General features: G+C 36.4%; 1 protein-coding gene across 5 annotated transcripts in view; it reads left to right on the forward strand.

Moving 5' to 3' along the window:
• Window positions 1-19,161, forward strand: part of vti1a (vesicle transport through interaction with t-SNAREs 1A) — a 110,020-nt gene that overhangs the window by 4,874 nt on the left and 85,985 nt on the right. For all 5 annotated transcript variants that reach the window (XM_026915485.3, XM_053238387.1, XM_026915482.3 and 2 more), the window contains exons 2-4: window positions 2,051-2,109; window positions 3,020-3,130; window positions 13,528-13,605. In XM_026915485.3, coding sequence (XP_026771286.1) covers window positions 2,051-2,109; window positions 3,020-3,130; window positions 13,528-13,605 — 248 coding nt within the window. The remainder of the gene's footprint in view (window positions 1-2,050; window positions 2,110-3,019; window positions 3,131-13,527; window positions 13,606-19,161) is intronic.

A 19,161-nucleotide genomic window follows, 5' to 3' on the forward strand; every position in this document is an offset into this window, starting at 1 on the left:
ATGTTCTTCCACATGTAGCTGTCAATAGTGTTTTACTACCAAAATCTTACAGCTGGCAGCTTTAAATGCAATTTAATTATTAATCAAATTAGTCTGATTATATCAGATTAAATGTGTTGCTTGATTTTAATTTATGTGGTATTAAGGCCAGTTATGGGCGGCTGAATGCACGTACTCATAATTAACTTCACTTTAATACTAACGATAATTACATACTAATTCATTTTAATACTATTGATAATTTCAACATTATTATTATTATTAGTAGTAGTAGTATTATTATTATTATTGCATCCTTTTGTGCTTGATTCAACTTATTTTGTATAAGATATAACTAAAATTGACAATTGACCCTGTGAAAATGATAAATTTTGGTAGTTTGTATTTAAGTTATAATTTCTATAATTTAGAGTACTGTTGTACATTACAGATAGAAGACGGATAGTTAATGAGTAAGGCTGTATAAAAAAAAAAAAAACTATGACAACAACAAAAGAAACGTGGAGATTTCTCATTTAAATAATTTATTAGAGTACATTGCTAGTCTGTGCCCTTCTTGTTTGCTTGTATTGTTTTTTTGCTTATTGAAGAGAAAGAGAATGCGCATTGTGCTGCGGTGTTCCATTGTTACATTGTGTTAAAGCTTGGCAAAAACAGGATACTTGTCATCAGTGCAGCCCACCACCAGCTGCTAAACCTGTTTAAATGAACACAGTGAATATGAACAAAGACATTAGCTGTGTTTGCTCATCACCCATAGCCAGGCTTGTCCTTTTCACGGAAAAAGTTTTGTTCTTGAATGAAATTATCTTTTGTGCGTGCGGATAAAGATTTTTTTTTTTCCTCCGTCCTTCTCCGTATGTTTGTTGGCGACCCTCTGTATGATCTCCTAAAGCCAGCATCAACAAAAGTCTCCTTTTGTTGTTATTGCAATGCACAATGTCACATGTGCAGACCCCGATAAAGTACACTGGACAGATTAAATGTCCTTGGCTGGCTCGCTTTATTCATTCAAATAGATGTTCTTCTATTTAGGTTTTGTTATGTACAGCACAAAACCCAAGCTTTAAATAAGAACTCAAGGAGAATGTGCACTCTCCTTCCATTAAACTTAAATGAGTATTTCTTGTTTAAAAAGTAACCCCAGAACAACAATGTCTGCCAATCAAATGCCATGAAAAATTGAGCAGAGACGTAAAAGACACACCTTAGTAAGAAAAGTTTAACTACGTGTGGTCTGATGGTCAGTCTGTGGATCTCCTGGGTTGTTGCTAGTGTCCAGTACATATCGAGTAGGGACATGCATATTTCAGTCTGCCCTACACTGCTTCTGTATAGAACAGCCTTTGTCTGCTCACCTTACAAAGAATTGCCCCAGGCTGTTTACTGTGTGGGCTCTGAGGTTATATCTAGGTTTGAAAAATGGATAGATGTCCAACAAAAGATGGGTGTACTTTTGTTTTGACTGTATTGACAGACATCTGCTTTCATACTGGTTAACGGATTTTTTTTTTCTGAATTTTGTTTTAAGGCAGTGCTAGTCCTGTTTTATTCTTCCCATTTATTATTACATTGTGGTTTTTTTTTTTTATCTAAATTTTATAGCAAGCTGTTTTTCACTTTTGTTAGTCTTACATGCTCTCTGGGTTTATAACATCTGATTTTGATTATTACAAGAAAATATAAGGAAAAATAATGCTTTCATTTGTATTTGTCGGTCACATTTACTTACGTTTTGTAGTTCTTATTTGTGTCCTGACTCGCAAAGAAGCCACATCCTGATTTTACTGGATGGCTCTCGAGTAGTGTTTGGTAGAATTGACATCTTCCTTTGTGAGTTAGCATGAGGCTCCTCCACGGACCAACAAAGATGTTTACACGTGGAGAAATAGCAGACATCAAATACGGATCTTTCTATGACATGAATCAGTAAATACATCTTCAAATGCAAGCTTGTTTTTTCCTGTTGATGTGTGAGAGTAGGGCTCTTGTCATAAAGCACAGCTCTCCCATCAACTGATCAATATGTTTTCTGCTTCTTCCTTTTCAGAGGACAAGACGCAGCTGGTTCTAAATGTCGACAAACAGCTTGAGGAAGTCAGAGAGTTGGTAGGTCTTTGATCAGTAATTTCCACTTTCCACATTTTCTAAATAATGAATTTCGAGGGGGGGCGGTGGAAGGGAGAAAAATCCCCTGCATAAACAACATCTGTAATGTCAGCGGTGACATTAGACACTCTTCATGTGGCTGAAGGCTTCTCTGTGCTAACAGTGTGATCACATCCTCATAATACAGATTTAACTGACACCACATGACACATTTCATGCCATTACTGGAGAAAGGTGTCGCGTGCGGTGCTAAAAATAAGGACATGTGATGCATGTAAATTGCTTTTGTGCTTGTTCCGACATGTAATTGTTGATTGGACGTTGTAAATCCGCTGGGCTGTTTGTTTGCATGCGTGTTTTTGTGTATGTGTTTGTTGAGGGGGAGTGTACACATGCTCATTGATGTGACATGGACACATGCAGTAGCTGTCAGTGAAGAGCCACAGCACTTACTAGATCTGCAGTGAGACTCGGTTCTCTACCCATTTGATGGCTTTCCTTAGCAGTCAGAAGTAATAAACTGATAAACGTTGTATCTTTTTGGAAGAATTGGCTGTAAATGTGTTCTTTTTGTTATTGTCTTTTTACATAACAGTAAAAGTATTGTTTTAGGGTGTCGGACAGCTGTGGGAGGTTTATCAGTATAAATGAGAAAAAAGGAAAAAAGATTTTAAAATCCTGTGTCAACAGCGGTAGAAAATATTCTGATTGTCAGAACTTGGTGCAAAACTGCTACAGATCTAATCATAAGTTCTGTGGGCCTTAACTTCCTTAAAGCATCTTTTTTCTTCTTCTTCTTCTTTCATGGCTTTGTATGTTCTTCTGCTTCCAAAGTTTCCTTTGTTTTTCTAAATGTGGGACACAATGTAGTTGATTCACAAGTTAAGAAAATCAAATCTGATGTGTGTAGTTGGAGCAGATGGACCTGGAGGTGCGAGAGATCCCCATCCAGAGCAGAGCCATGTACAACAGCCGCCTGAAGAGCTACAAACAGGAGGTGGAGAAGCTCGAGAAAGACTTTGTGAGTACAACACACCCCACAACACTCACTCATATACTACATACAGCACATAAAGCTTTGTTTACGACTTTGTTTACGCAGCCATGTTCAAAAAAACCAGCCAAAAATATATTCCCTCTTCAAAACACAGTTCTTTGAAGGTCAGTGGTGTCTACTGAGGCTAATTCTGAGTGTGTTTTTAAAGTTATGTTGGGCCTGAGGAGCATGAGCCTGTGCTTCTCCTCCATGTCCTTGTTTAGTTATTCATAAATTGTACCTGCCGCCCAAAACCCACCCTACACACATCAAACCTTAATGAAGGCCTTGCCCTCAGAAACTGGTTTTTGTCTTGCTTCACTGTTATTTATTGTCTATTGTGTTCAGACATATACTTATTTCTTAAGAAAATATGAATATTTTCTTTACATTCTTTGCGTTTACTTTTAATGGATTTTAATGCCTTTGAATATCACATCGTTGTGCCATCTGTGGGAATGTGAGTAATTAATCTGGCTGAAATCTGAACCCACATTAAGTCTCAGCACGAAAGAGTTCCCATTCTTTTCTTTTCCTGTCCTTCTTCATCTGAATCCTGTGTTCAAGCCCTGCACGTGTATCTAATTAGAGGTGTGCTCAATATCAATGCCAGATGGTAGCAGCATCAACAAAGATTCCAGAAAGGCGTGAAATAAATTAGAACATTTAAGAAAATGAACTCTTTCCAATGATCTGATGCTATGCCTCTGAGACTGATGGCTTAGATCAGAGTGAGATCTTTTTTTTTTCTCAAAGAGGCCTCACATTCCTCACCATGGGCATTTAATTGACTGATGATTAATCTTTAACTTCTCTTGGTTGACTGATGCTGCGGTTAATTATCATGCAATTAACACTTGCTGCGCAGCATTTTCACATTACATACAGCATTCATCTGATCCTTTTAACCCCCTTCAAGCTAAACTTGTGGATTATTGTTTTCCTTTTACATGTTCAGATGTTTACATTGTAGGATAACAGTTCTTAGTTTTCTGGTGTAGCTGAATATCTGGTTTTGACAATTTTTAACATCTCAGGTCATTTCCTGCGTAAACAGGAAGTTTATGTATGCTAATTTGTTTAACATATATTTTCAACCAGTTGATTTTAAAATGTGATAGTAATTGGTCTGATTTTGAATTTCTTTATTCAGTGTACATTTGAAAGACAGCTCCCCCTGAAGCTACTGTTGATAGTAAGCCCTAGCAAATGTCCCAAAGCTGAGAGATTCAGCAGGGTGTTCAGAAGTGCCAAACGCTTTAGCGTGGATGGCTTATCCTCTCTGCCATGCGATGTGAGCACACGCGCACACTTCTAAGAGGTGTCATGAAAAAGGCCATCGCTTATTTTATTTTAAAAAGGAGTCTTTGTTGTGCTTCCATGGGAAATCAAGGCCCTGTCCTGGCCTTCCCCTCATCTGGTCTTCCTGGAGCTTCTCTCGCTTTACCCCTCTCTCACATCCAGTCATTCACCCGTGTTTGAAGTCTTCCTGCCATTGCCACTTGCCACACTCAGCCTCCTGTTCAGTAGCAGACGGAGTCTGGTTGACCCAGTAACTCTGCCACTCTTTTAGGGGGAAAAAAAGAGAGTAACATATCAGAAGGACATGCCAAAGGCGGTGTGCTTGATGATGGCTTCATTTTGATAAAGGGACAGTGGGTCTGAAAGCCAGGCCCTGTGGAGGCCATACATTGGCAGAGAAAAGAGAGTGTTAGAGAAAAAAAGAGAGGAAAAGGTGATTTGTCTGTGATTGGTCATGCTAAAAGTCATTGGGTTCGGGGACCAGAATGACATGCCTCTTAGTCATGCCTTTGATCTGACAGAAGAGCACCGTAATGGAGGCATAATTTAATGAAGCCGGTTGGGTAAATAGACCGCAAATCTTCAAAGGAGCTGAGTTTCACCACCTCTAAGTTCTCTTATGGCCATAATATCATGTACTCCTTATGAGGTGTGCACTTAGTGTTGTGCTTAACCATAGATTATAAATATCCATTAAGAATTGACATATTGTAGATGTCCACAATGTTTTGCTTTAGAATAGAAATTATCACCAATATCATTAATAATCATAAATATATTTTAGCGGTTTGATACAAATCAGAGCATTCCACTTCTTCAGCCAAATTACTTGTAAGGCTTAGTTTGTTTTCCTTCATGAAAGGCGACAACATAGCGTTTTCAAGCTGTCGCATAGGAATCATGGCATTGTAGTCAGGACTATGGATCGCCACTTTCCAGACTCCCTCTGGCTTCAGTATTTTTCTCTTCCCTGAGCAGGAGATGGCGACATTGTACTAAATATCTTACTAATAAAACCCGTGTCTGAGTTTCTGAGGCTTAGAGGCATTTGTGGATCAGAAGAGCCTCGTCTTGCTACAGCTAGACCACTGATACTCAGGAATAGCTCTCCATATTGTTTATATCTTTATTATATTCGAGAAACACAGAAATTAGAATCAAGAAATGGCCCACACGTACTGTTTTTAGAGAGGGCTTGCAAGGTGACTGTTAAACCAGAATGATTAAAAGATCTGTAAACCCTTGAACTCTGCACCCACCATTACTCTGAGCAGATATTTAACCAGTCTGATATGACACACTGGTACAGTCTCTGCATTAACTGATTTTAGTATTGCACTGAAAAGACATAAATGTAGTTGGAATACACTATTTATATTTTTCTATACAGTATTTATTTATATAGTCATGATGTAACGTGCACAAATTCCTTATAATAAATCTATATTCTACATTCTAAGAAAATGTTTACATTTCTAAAGAATAAAAAAAAATGTAAATCAGAAATGTGATCTTGTAGCTCTGATTTAGCAGTGCCAGTTATAACACTGTATTACATGATCTTCATACTGATGTACATGGTTGCATCAATAACATTACATAATACATTCTTTATTTAGTATGAACACCATGAACAGTGATGTGTACAAGTACTGAAATAGACAAGCATATTTTATAATAGATATCTGTAGATATCTCCTAGGTTCGATCGATATAGCAGATTATATAAGTGTTCATGAGCTATCAGTATTTCACTCTATAATATGCAGATATTGGTGATGTTGCGTTGCAGTTAAACGCATGACTGTGTAATATGACCTTACAGTTTGTGACGAAACTTTGAACACAATTCTAAAAATGAGAAAATTATTCTTAAAATAAAAGTAAATATTCGATTAATTTGTTTGTTCTTTGTATAGTTGAAGTGAGAATGAAAAAGCATAAACTATAATGATAAATTCGAGAATGTCAATTTAGTATGTATTTAATTGCTTTTGTATATAATAATTTGTATGTAGGTTGGGTTGGATATATTGATTGAAGTAAAATATCTTGGCTACGTAACTTGATTTAAAAAAAGACTTTTTTTTCTGCATTGTAATGTTTATGAGGAAATAAAATAGTTTTCTAAGCTTTATGATCCTTGACACTAGATGCATTTATTAGTACTTTAACATGTTAAGCAGGACACAAGGCTAATCAATTCCGAAAGTGGTTTAGTATAGAAAATTATTGAGCTAAGTTTTGACAGATTATGTCTTTGTCATTTTTCTCTGAGGATCTAGTGCACTGACAGAGGGAATGGAGGGAAAGCTGTAGAGGTGTGATTTGGTGGCTTTGCGAAATCTGCTCCGTGGCGCATGTGGTAATCGCAGTGATGGGAAGTTGATGAGGTGAAGTCCTGTGTCACTCAGAGGGGAAAATCAGGCCTCCTTGGCTGGAAATGAGGAGATGATGCACTTAATAGAAATGGGAATGCTATCACTGAGCCAGTAAACTAACAACCTCTCAAAACACTGCAGCTTTCTGTGCATTCATGTTGCATCATTTAGAAATCTATATCATCTTTTTAAAATGTGTGTAACTTTATATACATAGACTATATATAGAGTAATGGGTTAAGCTGCATTGTTTGACCACTGTAGCACTTATCCTCATTATGTCAGTATATCTGTATTGATCTGCAGGACACACAGGACACTTCATCGTTTAGAGCATGAGATAAAGCAGAGCTGTCAGCCCTCCTGCCCTCTTCTTACCACTAGCTTAAAGTCATAAAGTGACAATTTTTTTTTCCAGCTGTCTTAATAATGAAAAATCATGAAGTATTTATAAAATACATTAGGTATCACTTGTTGTTTTTGTTTCCTGTTAAAAAGCACATGCTGGTGTGAAAGCCAGGAAATTTACAAGTGCCAGGCTATTTTGACATCCAGTGTTTTTTACCTCACTGTTTATTTACAGAATAGACAAAGTCTTTGAATTGCTTTAAAGTTTCCCACTTGAAGTTCATTTACTTTCCTCTGACTTAAGTGCCTCTAATGAGCACTGTGTAAAAACATGAGCATGTCTCTGGGAATATTTTGGCTTAAAGTCTGCTGGTTTAAAGGCTGAGGTGGCCTTGATCACATTTATACACATATCAAAATATTTGTTTCAACCAAAAGGTTTGCTACGTGACATTGACAGGAAGACCATTTAGCATGATCTTTCCTTTATCATTGTAGACTTCTTCTGTTTTGCATCTTGGTGACATTATGGAGTGTCTGATTCTCTGTTGTGGTGTCTTTGTTTTTCGTCTCCAGTACAGTTCAAATATTTTTGGCTCTATAGTGAAACTCTTGACTTTTGGCTGTACAGCTCCTTTTTTCCATTGCAGTTATACACATCGTCCTGATCGCTTCTGACCTCTCTAAATAAAGCTAAAAGCTAGCAATATTTTTTTTTAACATATTGGATAGCGTTTATGAGCCGTTTGAAGTTTACGCTGAGTGCCTGTATTTGTTTGAAGAAGCAGCTAAATGCAATTTTGGAAACAGTGTGTAAGAGAGTTTAAGAGAGTGATGAAAGCATGCTGTCCCTTCTTAATAAGTTCCTCATATGGCCTGGAAAAAACACCCTTAGGGTGCATCTCTCTTATATTTGCATATATTTGTTCTTAACCTTCACAAGTCTTATTTTAAAGTGTGGATGAAGTTAAGTCTAGTGGGGCTACGTGTATAATGCTCCTGTGTGAAGCAAATCTCATTTGAATTTTGCATACATAATAAAGTATAAAAAAAAAAAAAGTATATAGAAATGTATAGCATTAAGAATGTAGTTAAGCTCCTGTGCCTGTTTACCATTCTGATGCTAATGACTTGACCATTCAGCCCAGACCAAAGGTCATGCTATAGAAAGTCTTCATAAGATGGTTATATAGCGGATCAATACACATGTGGACTTGAACATTTTCACACAATAATAAACCCAAATATATTTGTGACTAGCAGACTACGCTTATAGCTAGCTCTTAGAATAGTTGACAGTGTAAGGTCAGCAGATAAACCACCACTAAAGCTAAGAAAGAGTTAAAAGTGTGTTTCCAGAAGAGAGAGAGAGAGAAAGAGAAATGTTGAAGAAGGCATGGGGGAGGCATAGAGGAAAAAGTTGTCTTTTTTTTCATTTTTTTTCTGGAAGGTTCAGTGAACCATATGTAGGTAGCCACAGGCTAATGGGCGATTGGTTCCTTGCTCGCCAGGTATCCTGTGCCTCAGAAATCCCTCTTCCATTTCCTCTAATCTCACCTTTTCTCTGGTGCTGACCCGGTTAGGCACATTTTAATCCCTACTGCACGCCAGAGGAGAATGCTGGGATAAGAGTGGGTCCGGCCCTGCCTGCTCTGCCAGGCTCCCTTCCCATCGGCTCTTCATTATTGATTTCTGCAGCACTGACGAGCCAGGGTCGACTCTGCTAGCACCCGCGCCAGCCTCTTTCCCAGACTGCCATTAATGTGCACAAGAGAACGGCACAGAGAGAAACACGAAGACGGAAAAAAAAAACAGCCTTTGATTTTTCATTAGAAATGCTTCCCTATTTTAATATTGAGTTTAATCGGCTCTTGTGCCTTAAAGAAATAACCGTTCTCAGCGAGTCCCCGGCCTTCAAAAAGTATATTCTGCTTCCTCAATCAAAGACCGTTGGAGTTATTCTTTTGTTGGGATTTCAGTTGCAGTCGTTTTTATGTCTGTTTCTCTCGCCCACTGATGATGTGAGTTGTTTGGCTTATTGACTGCTCTTGATTTACATTTAATTAAAAAAAAAAATTCACTTGGCAGAAAAAAACTAATCTATTTACAGCTACTACTGAATGGTAGTATAAGGAAGATTAAATAAATAAAACTGATAAAACAGTTTATGTAGATATGAGTTAAATAAATATACAGGTGTAATATACATTACATATTACATATGTATTAGTTATTATGCCTTTAAACCACTTAGAAATAAATTGTAATAAAAGTGACACATACATGCATGTTGGTAATAGGCTGGGGAAAAAAAGCAGGCAGATAAAATGCACATAATATTTTAAGTTGCTGGTCTTTTTATTTTTTATTTGGTACATTTACAGTCAGTACGGTGTGTTAATTTGCTATCTACCACATGCATTCTTTTGGATCATAGTAAAGGGTTTTTCTCCAGACTTCTGTGGTCGTGAAACGTAATACTTTGTGCATTAAAGCAGCAAACCACCGGCCTGTGTGCTAATGAGAGGCTCCATGCTGCGTTGTGGTGCCTGATTCACTGCTCCTGCAATTTTTTTTTTATTAAGTGACTAACACAATTATCTTGTCCACACTCACAGACATTTCGTCATTTATCTTGCATGCACACGTCTCTCTGATTTTAGACAGGATGATTTTAATCCTTGAAATAAACAAAACAATCAACCAAAAATTGCTATATAGTCATTTTGTAATGACATTTTTTGTACCTAAAAAATTGTGTATGTGTGCGTTTCTATATATGTGCGTGTGTGTGCGTGTGTGTGCGTGTGCGTGCGTGTGCGTGTGTGTGTGTGCGTGTATGTGTGTATATATATATATATACTCTTATATATATATATATAATCTCACACACACGCACACACAGACACACACATATATATATGTATGTGTCTGTGTGTGTGTGCTGCAGAAAACATTTGTGTGTGTGTGTGCATGCTGTTCTTTTGGCCTGTGGAGAGTGTTAGCCCCCTGCTAGGATGTGATGCATTATTTAAGACTCTGTTGTGATACTGCAGCCTGCTTGAAAAAGCCTTTGCTTTCTTTAACCGCTAAAACACTTCATCCCTCCGTCGCACCGCTCCCACTGATTCACTTGTGACCATCAGCCATACATTACGTACAATATTCAGTTTTGTGCCGTGTATTCAGTTTTCTCAATCTGTACATATATACATATATATGTACATATCTCTCTCTCTCTCTCTCTCTATATATATATATATATATATATATATATATATATATATATATATATATATATATATATATATATATATATATATATATATATATATGGAGGGTGTTTATGGTGTTTTTCACACATGCAGTGTTACTTCCTCTTAAACATTATTATGGGCAGAAAGAATAGGTTAAATGCCAATTTAAGTCAAAATCAGAACTGGGCAGACATTTTTTTCCACTGGTGAGAAATACTCAATGAGATACACTTTGTAAATTGTAAATTAAATATCATTAATTACTCTTCATGGTTTGCCACCAACTGTGTGCGTGGGGTGAAAATAAAGAGCGGAGAAGTGGAAGAAACACATTTGCAGAGTCGCATCAGGGCCTCTCATTAAACTCTGCCCGTGGGTGTTTTCACGCCTTTAACAGCCAATCTAATGAACTGTTTATTTTTGTAGCCGACAAGGTACCTTACTTACTAGTGTATCTTTTTTACAGTGAAAATAAAAAAAGAGTGTGAGGAAAGAGGAAAAATTGGGTTGTTTTTCAACAAATATGATTTTTAATTATTGATAGCATTCTATGAGGTAAGCCATGAGACATAACATAGACTTTTTTAGAGATGTGTATTCAATACGTATTAATATGCATCTTCAATATGAATGTTGTGCATGATTTTATTTTATGATTTTTTTTTGTTTTTATTCCTGTCAACTGACTTATTAAATGTTTTTTTTTTGACAGGAAGTTCTCCAGTTGACGAGATGCATGTGTTATAAATGACAGACAGACCACTTTGCATAAGCTTAAGCTGGATCTTTGTATCTCAACCTGTCGTTCCGGGAATAGAAGCAAATTCTCACTCAAGATTAGGGAAAAAGTGACAAAAAGAAACAAACCAGATTAAAAGATTTTTCATTTCCTTTCCGTAGCAATAAGACATCTGTGAAAGTGCTCATTCTTTTTAGATTACAAAGTGTCTTCCTTTGGTTTCATGCTTTTCTGCAGTTTTAAGTGGTTCCAGTTTCACCATGTTGTATATGGTATGAGGAAGTTAAAATCAACTGATTTAAAGTGCTCACCCTATTACTGGTTTAATAATGTCTTTCACATTAGCTGAACATGAAGTGATTGTAGGGTATTGCTACCCATTATTAAGTGCAGCATACGCTGGCAGGAGCTGAAGCACTAACTAATGGTGCTTGCTGCTGAATTAAAAGATGTGCAAGTAGGGGAAAAGTATTATACTGCTGTTTAACGTCTAATGTCAGAGTAACTAATCCAACGTATCACTAATCAAAGAATTTCCAAGGTTTAAGGCATTTTCAGTCAGCATTGACCATCTTCTGTGCTGTAGATGAAGGAGGGATAATCATCACATGGCTTGTTTGACTGCAGGGGAGTTTTGAAATGGTCTAAATGGTTTGGGAAAGACATCCCTATTTGTTTCAATCACAAGCTTTTCATCGTCCATGACTTAAAGCTACATTTGCCATTCTTTTTGTGAGCGCCCCACTCAAAGGTTGCATTGCCAAAGAAGTTGATGCTCTGAGGCTCAACAAACTGCTATTTAGAAACAACAGAATGAAACAAAACAGCGTGGTTGTGTTGCAGAAAATGTCAGCGTATGTGTTCAAATAAAGTGTTCTCCAAGGCTTCCAGTTTCAATTACCAGTGAGCCGACATTCCCCAAAGTTATGCCGCTGTTCTTTAAGATGAAACTCAACTCAAATGGAACACGTGGGTGTTTTTCTTTCCCTGTAGTGTGTCAGGGTGTCTCCTGTGAGGACAGATCATTAACAATTACTGATCAAAATAGACAAAAATATCACAGCTCTGTTGGTCCATAATGACATTTTTATTTTTTTTAGTATTCTTGATTGAATTTGCTTTTTTTTTTTTTTTTTTTTGCCCTGTATGTTTGTAGATCTATTATGCCTCTATAATAATCTTGTTTTTAAACAATGCATTTTTCAGTAAATTGAAAAGACTTTTTTTGCTATTTTTTTAACTGATATGCAAATATAATTATCTTTGTCTTGGTAAACATTGGGAGGAAAAAAACCTTAGCAGCATATTATTACCTGATAATATGAAGAAGAAAAGTCACAATATTGCATTAAAATTAAATACCTTGGACTTTTTTTGCCTCCTTGATCCTGTATCTTGGGTTATGCAGATGTTAATAATAATAATAATAATAATAATTGTTATTCATACTTTTGTTATTATTATTATTATTATTATTATTATTATTATTATTGAACTTGCTTGTGGGTTTTTAGTTTGTCCAGCCACACAGCAGCAGTGAACAGAGCAGGGGGAAGCAGTCTCAGTAAACACTATTTATTTCTTACTGCCACTGTGTGTTTAGTTTGGAGGGTATTTGAAGAGGTTTGCTGGTTTTGTAAACACACCATACACAGCTTGTGCTCTTTCAGAATTCAAGGTGGCACACTCTGAAGTGTATGTGCGTGGGCGTATGGGTGTGCCTGTTTTCTTTTCTCTTTTCGTTCTTGGACATGGCATCCCTCTCTCTCCGGTGTGTAGCGGAGAAGACCAGGGGAGAGCGAGCCCGAATCTGATGGCACGCCAATCGCGTCAACCTGGGTGATGAATTATTCTCTGTCTAGCTGCTTGGCTGTGCATTATCACAGGGCCTGCCAGAGTACAGCACTGACAGCGGTGACAGCCCCCAGAACACATTTCCCTCTGACAACTCACACTTTTCTAATATGCTCCCTGCCTTTGCCTCCTCCTATGGTTCACCATTCTTCACTTTTTATTTATTTAAGTGGAAGGAGGCATTTTCCATTATTTCCGTGGCTTTCCAATTCACTTGAACCAAAATGACTATATGAACACAAGCAAACATTTACACTCACTCACTCATAAGTACAACACACAGTGTAAAGATTGTCAGATGTAAACATTTGTTTCATGTATTAATCCATTAGGGGGCTCTCGTGCTTCAGAAATATGTGTGATTTTTCAATGCATCTGAACTAAAACTTGTTTTTCTTTCTCTTTCCCCCCTCCTTTACTCTCGTCTTCCTTTCCTTGGTCTTCCTCCCTCTCTCCCCTTCTCCCTCTTTCTCTTGTTCTCTTTCTCTCCCCTCATTGCAGAAAAGGTCACGTATTGCCTACAGTGATGAGGTGCGGAACGAGCTCCTGGGGGATGATGGGAGCTCCTCAGAGAGTCAGGTAGGGAGCTAATCAGGAGCTTTGGGCTCCCGGTGTGGGTGGCTGCTCTGGGGCCGTTAGGGTCCCCTTCTCTCACATACACAGCCTCTCTGCTATTGGCACCCAGTCATGTGGAAGCAACACTGTTTAATGCAAAGCTGGCCAGTACTGAATGGGCTCCGGGCTCTGACCGTGGTCTGGGTACACCAGATTGGGACGTATTGGCCCTTTCGCCCAGCTGTTCTCCATCCGTCTGAGTGCTTATCTTTTCTCAAAATGACCCCCCTCTATCCTCCTAAAAAAAAAAAAAGAAAAAGAAAATCTGCAGCTTTCACAGTCTTTTAAGCACACGTGGTGGGGGTGAGAACCTCACAAAGTCAAGAACACAATATATGTTGTGGTAAAACAGCCATGTTGATGTAATGTCGGGTTGCAGAATAGAGTAAACACTCTATATAAAACTGTAATGTAGGGATCATAAATATACATCATCGTGAGACAATAAAGAATGAAGATGAGTAGTGTTTCTGAAACTTCTATTTGTGATTTAGACTTTTGCTTTATACCGATTGTCCGACTCGATATCTTTGTGTGCACAGCTCAATTATAAGTGACATGACAGAAATCTGGTAAAGAGAAAAACAGTCTTCAAAAATTGGAATGATTTATTCAAATTTATTCATGCCAAAGACGAAAAAAACAACACAAAAAAAGTCCTGCTTATCTTTTAAGTCCTGTTACAAAAACAATAACCCCAGTAAATTGGGATATCAACACAAGTGCTTTTAGCCTGCATCATCTATACTGCAAACATTTATACTGCAGTTTAATTGTCCTACACACATACAGAAAACATGTTTGGTTTTTATATGGTCATATTGTGAAAGTGCAGTGCATCTGTAAAAAATTATTAGCAAAAATCAGCTAAATAAAATCTGTTATGCTTTTTTTTGATTTCCTGCTCATCATTTCAATACCAACCCATTCACTGCACATCTTACTAACATATGTAAGCTTAGCCTAGATCCATAATTGATATGCAGACTTCCTCCAAACTAGTCGCCCAAAAACAGTGTTTGTGACATTTATACAGGAGTTAAGGAGTAGATGTAACCCCAAAGCTGCCTTATTTAGTGACAATTCTGACATTGACAATTCGTATAAAATTACTGCTAAAGGAACAACATACTCTGTCTCTGTTCCCTTGTCTGGCAAAAGTCCTTATCGTCATTTAGTAACCAAGTCACAATTATTTCGATCATTACTGAAGATTTATTTAAGTCTTATTAAAATTATTTTATCTATTATTAGCCTGTTTGACTGGTCAATTAAAGTGAACGGGTTTAATCAAAATCTCAAAAAACAAAGTTCAGATATAAAAGGCTCTATGGCTTAATATTTGAATGGTGGAATTATGTACATAAATGTGTGCTGAGTGCATACAGAATTTATTTTCTAGTTAAAGGGCTCCTTGGCTTCAAAACAGTGAGCACTTCTGCTTTACGCTTCAAAAATTAACAACTAACCAACAACCAAAGCACAGGAAAAAATGAGCTGGTCAGGTTACCTCTACCAGGACTAGGGCTGGGCAATATGATGATACAATATCAATATCGTGATAAATTATGTCTGCTAAGGTATGCTTTTCTGCGATATTGTTATTTTTTAAGTTAATTTTTTTTTATAATTGCAAACTGACTAGAAGCAGCTAATGTGATATTATAATTTTTGGTTAACTTCATCTTTAGATGAATAAAAAAAAAAAACCTGCTTATTTTTTAAGTCCTGTTACAAAAAAAACAATAACTCCAGTAAACTGGGTATATCAAATATTATTTAAAAAATGGTTAAAAGAATCTATTTTTTCAGTTTTAATGTCTTTAAATAAATGATATTTTATTTCTAAATATAAAAATGTATTATATAGAAATATACAAAAATAAATGTATTAAATTAAAAAAAAAATTAATTAAAAAAAAAGAAAAAATAACATTGTATATATAATAAATAATTTTTTTTTTTACATGCAACACTGCTGTATTCCTGGCAAACCTAAATATCTTGATACATATCTCGTATCGTTGAAATGCCTTCAAGAATTGTGATATGATCATTTTTTCATATGTCCCACTCCTAACCAGGATGATGATTTTATAAATAATATATAATATAAATTATTATATTGTTTCTTTTTTTATTGAAAACTCTTCTGTTTTCTTTCCTGTCCTTATGAATTGTTTGTCAGCTGAGACTGATAGCAGATGATGCCTTGTTTAGTAATCGAGAATTCTCGTTTTTAGTTCACATTAAAAAGCTAAAGTGAACAGAAAATATGGAGTCGAGTCTCACCCCTCTCACCCCCTTTTCCAGGTGCCATACCTACTTCATTTCCATTTTAAAAACTTTGGGAGTAGAAGACTCGGCCGTGCTGCGAGTGGAGTGCTTGCAACTTCAAAGTTTTTTAATTGAGCGAGACGGGAGTGATAGAGTGGAAAGGAGGAGATGGGGGAGCTGGGGCAAGTTGGTCAATTTAATTCCTGATGATCTGAAAGAGGTCAGGATCATTTCATATAGCTCTAGCTGAGCAGAGTATTATTGCTCACAAATCTGTTCGTTACATGGAAAGGATTTATAGCTAAGTAAATAGGGAGCTGTTATAAGTTCTGAAAATGCCATGTTGGACCTGCGATAATGGCTGAAAAATGGTTTAATAGAGTTCTGCATTTATTTGTTATCTGTATGCGGACAGAGACCGAATTGGCACTATCGCAATTTTTTTGTAATAATGTGATGGTCTGCCATTGCACCCTCCTCCACCCTTCCCACCCAAAACAGACGTTACCACACACACCCATATACCTGTGGGGAAGCACACACATTTTGTGCACACAAACACTCTATGGAATAGTTTTGATTTCAGTCACAGCAGAAGGCTTGGCCACAAGAGATTGTGCTGGTTTAAGCTGGCGCAGAGCAGATTTTCCAGCCTACAAAGGAAATAGATAATCGAATTCTGTATTGAACAAAAAAAAAAAATCATTGTTTGAAAATCCATTAATTATCATAACATAAAAATTGTCACAGTGCAATTTTAAATACTGGCTCACAAAATACTAGGATGGAACGTTCAAGCGTAATTATGACATTTTATGGCTTTCCATCCCTCCCCCATCCCCCCACAAACTCAGGATAGTAAGATCAGGTAATGCTAAAAAATGGATTTGTTCTTCTGCTTTATGAATGAAGAAGAATCAAAGTTTAAAAGAACAAACCCAAGCTTAAAGTCCCCCATGCAAATCCTCAGTGAAGGCTCCCAGTCGTCCAAGCAGCACAAATATGATTGAACAGGTTTTGTTTGCTCCTCAATGAGATGTTGTTGTAGCAACGGCTAGGTTCGGCTTGCACAAATTTAAAAATGCACATCTGTAGTGTAGTTTTAATTTTTAGAATGATGAATGCCAACCTTAAAAATAAAACACACTCAGAGTCTTAGTGAGGTTTATTTCTTACAGCAGAAATGTTTGTGTATTTAGACTACTAACACTGACATGTTTACAGCCATGCATTACTTTGAAAGAGCTTATATAGGAAATAACAGAATATACATTGTAATAAATTATGTCTAGTACAATTTAAATTCAATAAATATTTTTCATCATATTAGAACTATTTCTAATAATATTTACAAACATTATTCACATTCTTCCTTTTCCATTTTCAATAGATACGTCTGTTAGATTGTTTCTTTCTGTGGTAAAATTATTTTGTGAGCTGACGAAATTAGTATCCTGTTTACTTTGTGTAGTGTTCGGAGCTCCGGTCTTTTGCTTTGTCTTCAGTCGACAGCATGCATGAGGAAACGCTTCAGCTCCACACAGACTCCGTCGTCACCGACTGCGGCGACACCATCGCATTTACACATCAGTCCAATACGCCTCGCATTTTTATATTTATTTTTGTCTCAGATCAAGTTTATAATTTATAATGCAAGTGCTCCAGCCTCTTCTGATATGATAGCAAATGATTTAAAAATAGAAAAATTCAAAATGACCAGCACCCACAAAAGAGAGATGAAAGAGGTCTAATAATGGCCCAGAGCCTCCCTTTAGATCTGTTAACCTTTAATCTCACACACGAAATGGAGATTAAAAAAATCACCTGCAATGGCTGACAAGTTAAGAAACTTGTCCTTCCTCTTCTTTGCTGAATGTGCTGTGTATTCATGATAAGCACTGCTCATTCTCTGCCAAGAACATTTTACTGATGTGGGGAGCTTGTTATAAAATTTTAAAAATATGACAAAATATACAGGACTGTGCAAAGGTCTTAGGCACATGCAAAGAAATGCTGTAGAGCAAAGATGCCTTCAAAAATAATGAAATTAAATGTTTCTGCATTAAAAAAAATACTATAAAGAGCAGTAAACTGTAATAAATGAAACAAAGTCAATATTTGGTGTTACGATTCTTCGCTTTAAAAAAAAAATAGTAGTCTCAGGTACAATGTGTGCAGTTTTATAAGGAAATGAGCTGTAAGTGTTACTGAGCATCTTGCAGAAGCAGCCACAGTTCTTCTGGAGACTTTGACTGTCACACTTGCTTCTTATTTTTGCAGCAAAACCCAGCAGCCTTCATTATTTTTTTTTGTCTTAAAAGTGGTCTCTTATGTAATGTGCTGCTTTCTTTACTGACATACAAACATTTTTCTGTAACATTTAATATTGTGCTGGAAAACTAATGTTTGGAAATCTAAAATGTTTTTGTACTGAATCAATAATGTAGTAGTCATAAAATAAAAATCTATAACAAAGTTCGTACAAAGAAAAAAAAATAGGGTACCTAAGGCTTTTGCACAGTACTGTATATTTTTATGGATTTATATGTGTTTATACAGTATGTTACAATAAAACCACATACATAACTACTCATAAGTCAATGTTTCAATAATATAAACCCAGTTTTGTAGTGAAAAGAGAGACATATGGCTATTGTTGCTAATAGGATTTCCAGTATGATGTAACTTAGCTTTTGAACAATAGGAGGAAATTAAACTGTGATGGCTGTATTTAAGCAGACTGAGTGAGTACTTGGAAAAAAAATACTATAGAAGAGCTGATAAATGTTAAAAAAAAAAAAAAAAAAAGTCTAAACATGAACCAAGCCATCCAATCACATGCATTTATGTAAATTATTTAGCTGAAGGCAGCTCATCAGACCAGAGGCTAGCTACAGGGCTAGAAATATTAACTCAGAGAAGAATCTCATAGATTTTTTAAAAATTATTTTATATACTCTTCCTGGTCGGATTAGCGAAATGATGACATGGCATGTTTAAAAAAGAAGCTGACACCAAAAAAAAAAAAGTTTTAAGATGACAGAAAAGTGTCCCTTTGTCAAACTCAAACTAGATATGTCTCACCTGAGTGTATGACGCCATCACTGAAAATAATGTCATGAAGTTACGGATTTGATATGGTGATCAAATCGCATAGTGGATGAGTAGATGATTAGAAATGCCAGTAAATATATAATTATAGAACACGCTATATTAGCTTAACATTGCAATCAGAGTTTTAGT

This window comes from Pangasianodon hypophthalmus, chromosome 12, assembly GCF_027358585.1.
Source record: "Pangasianodon hypophthalmus isolate fPanHyp1 chromosome 12, fPanHyp1.pri, whole genome shotgun sequence".
Lineage (NCBI taxonomy): Eukaryota > Metazoa > Chordata > Actinopteri > Siluriformes > Pangasiidae > Pangasianodon > Pangasianodon hypophthalmus.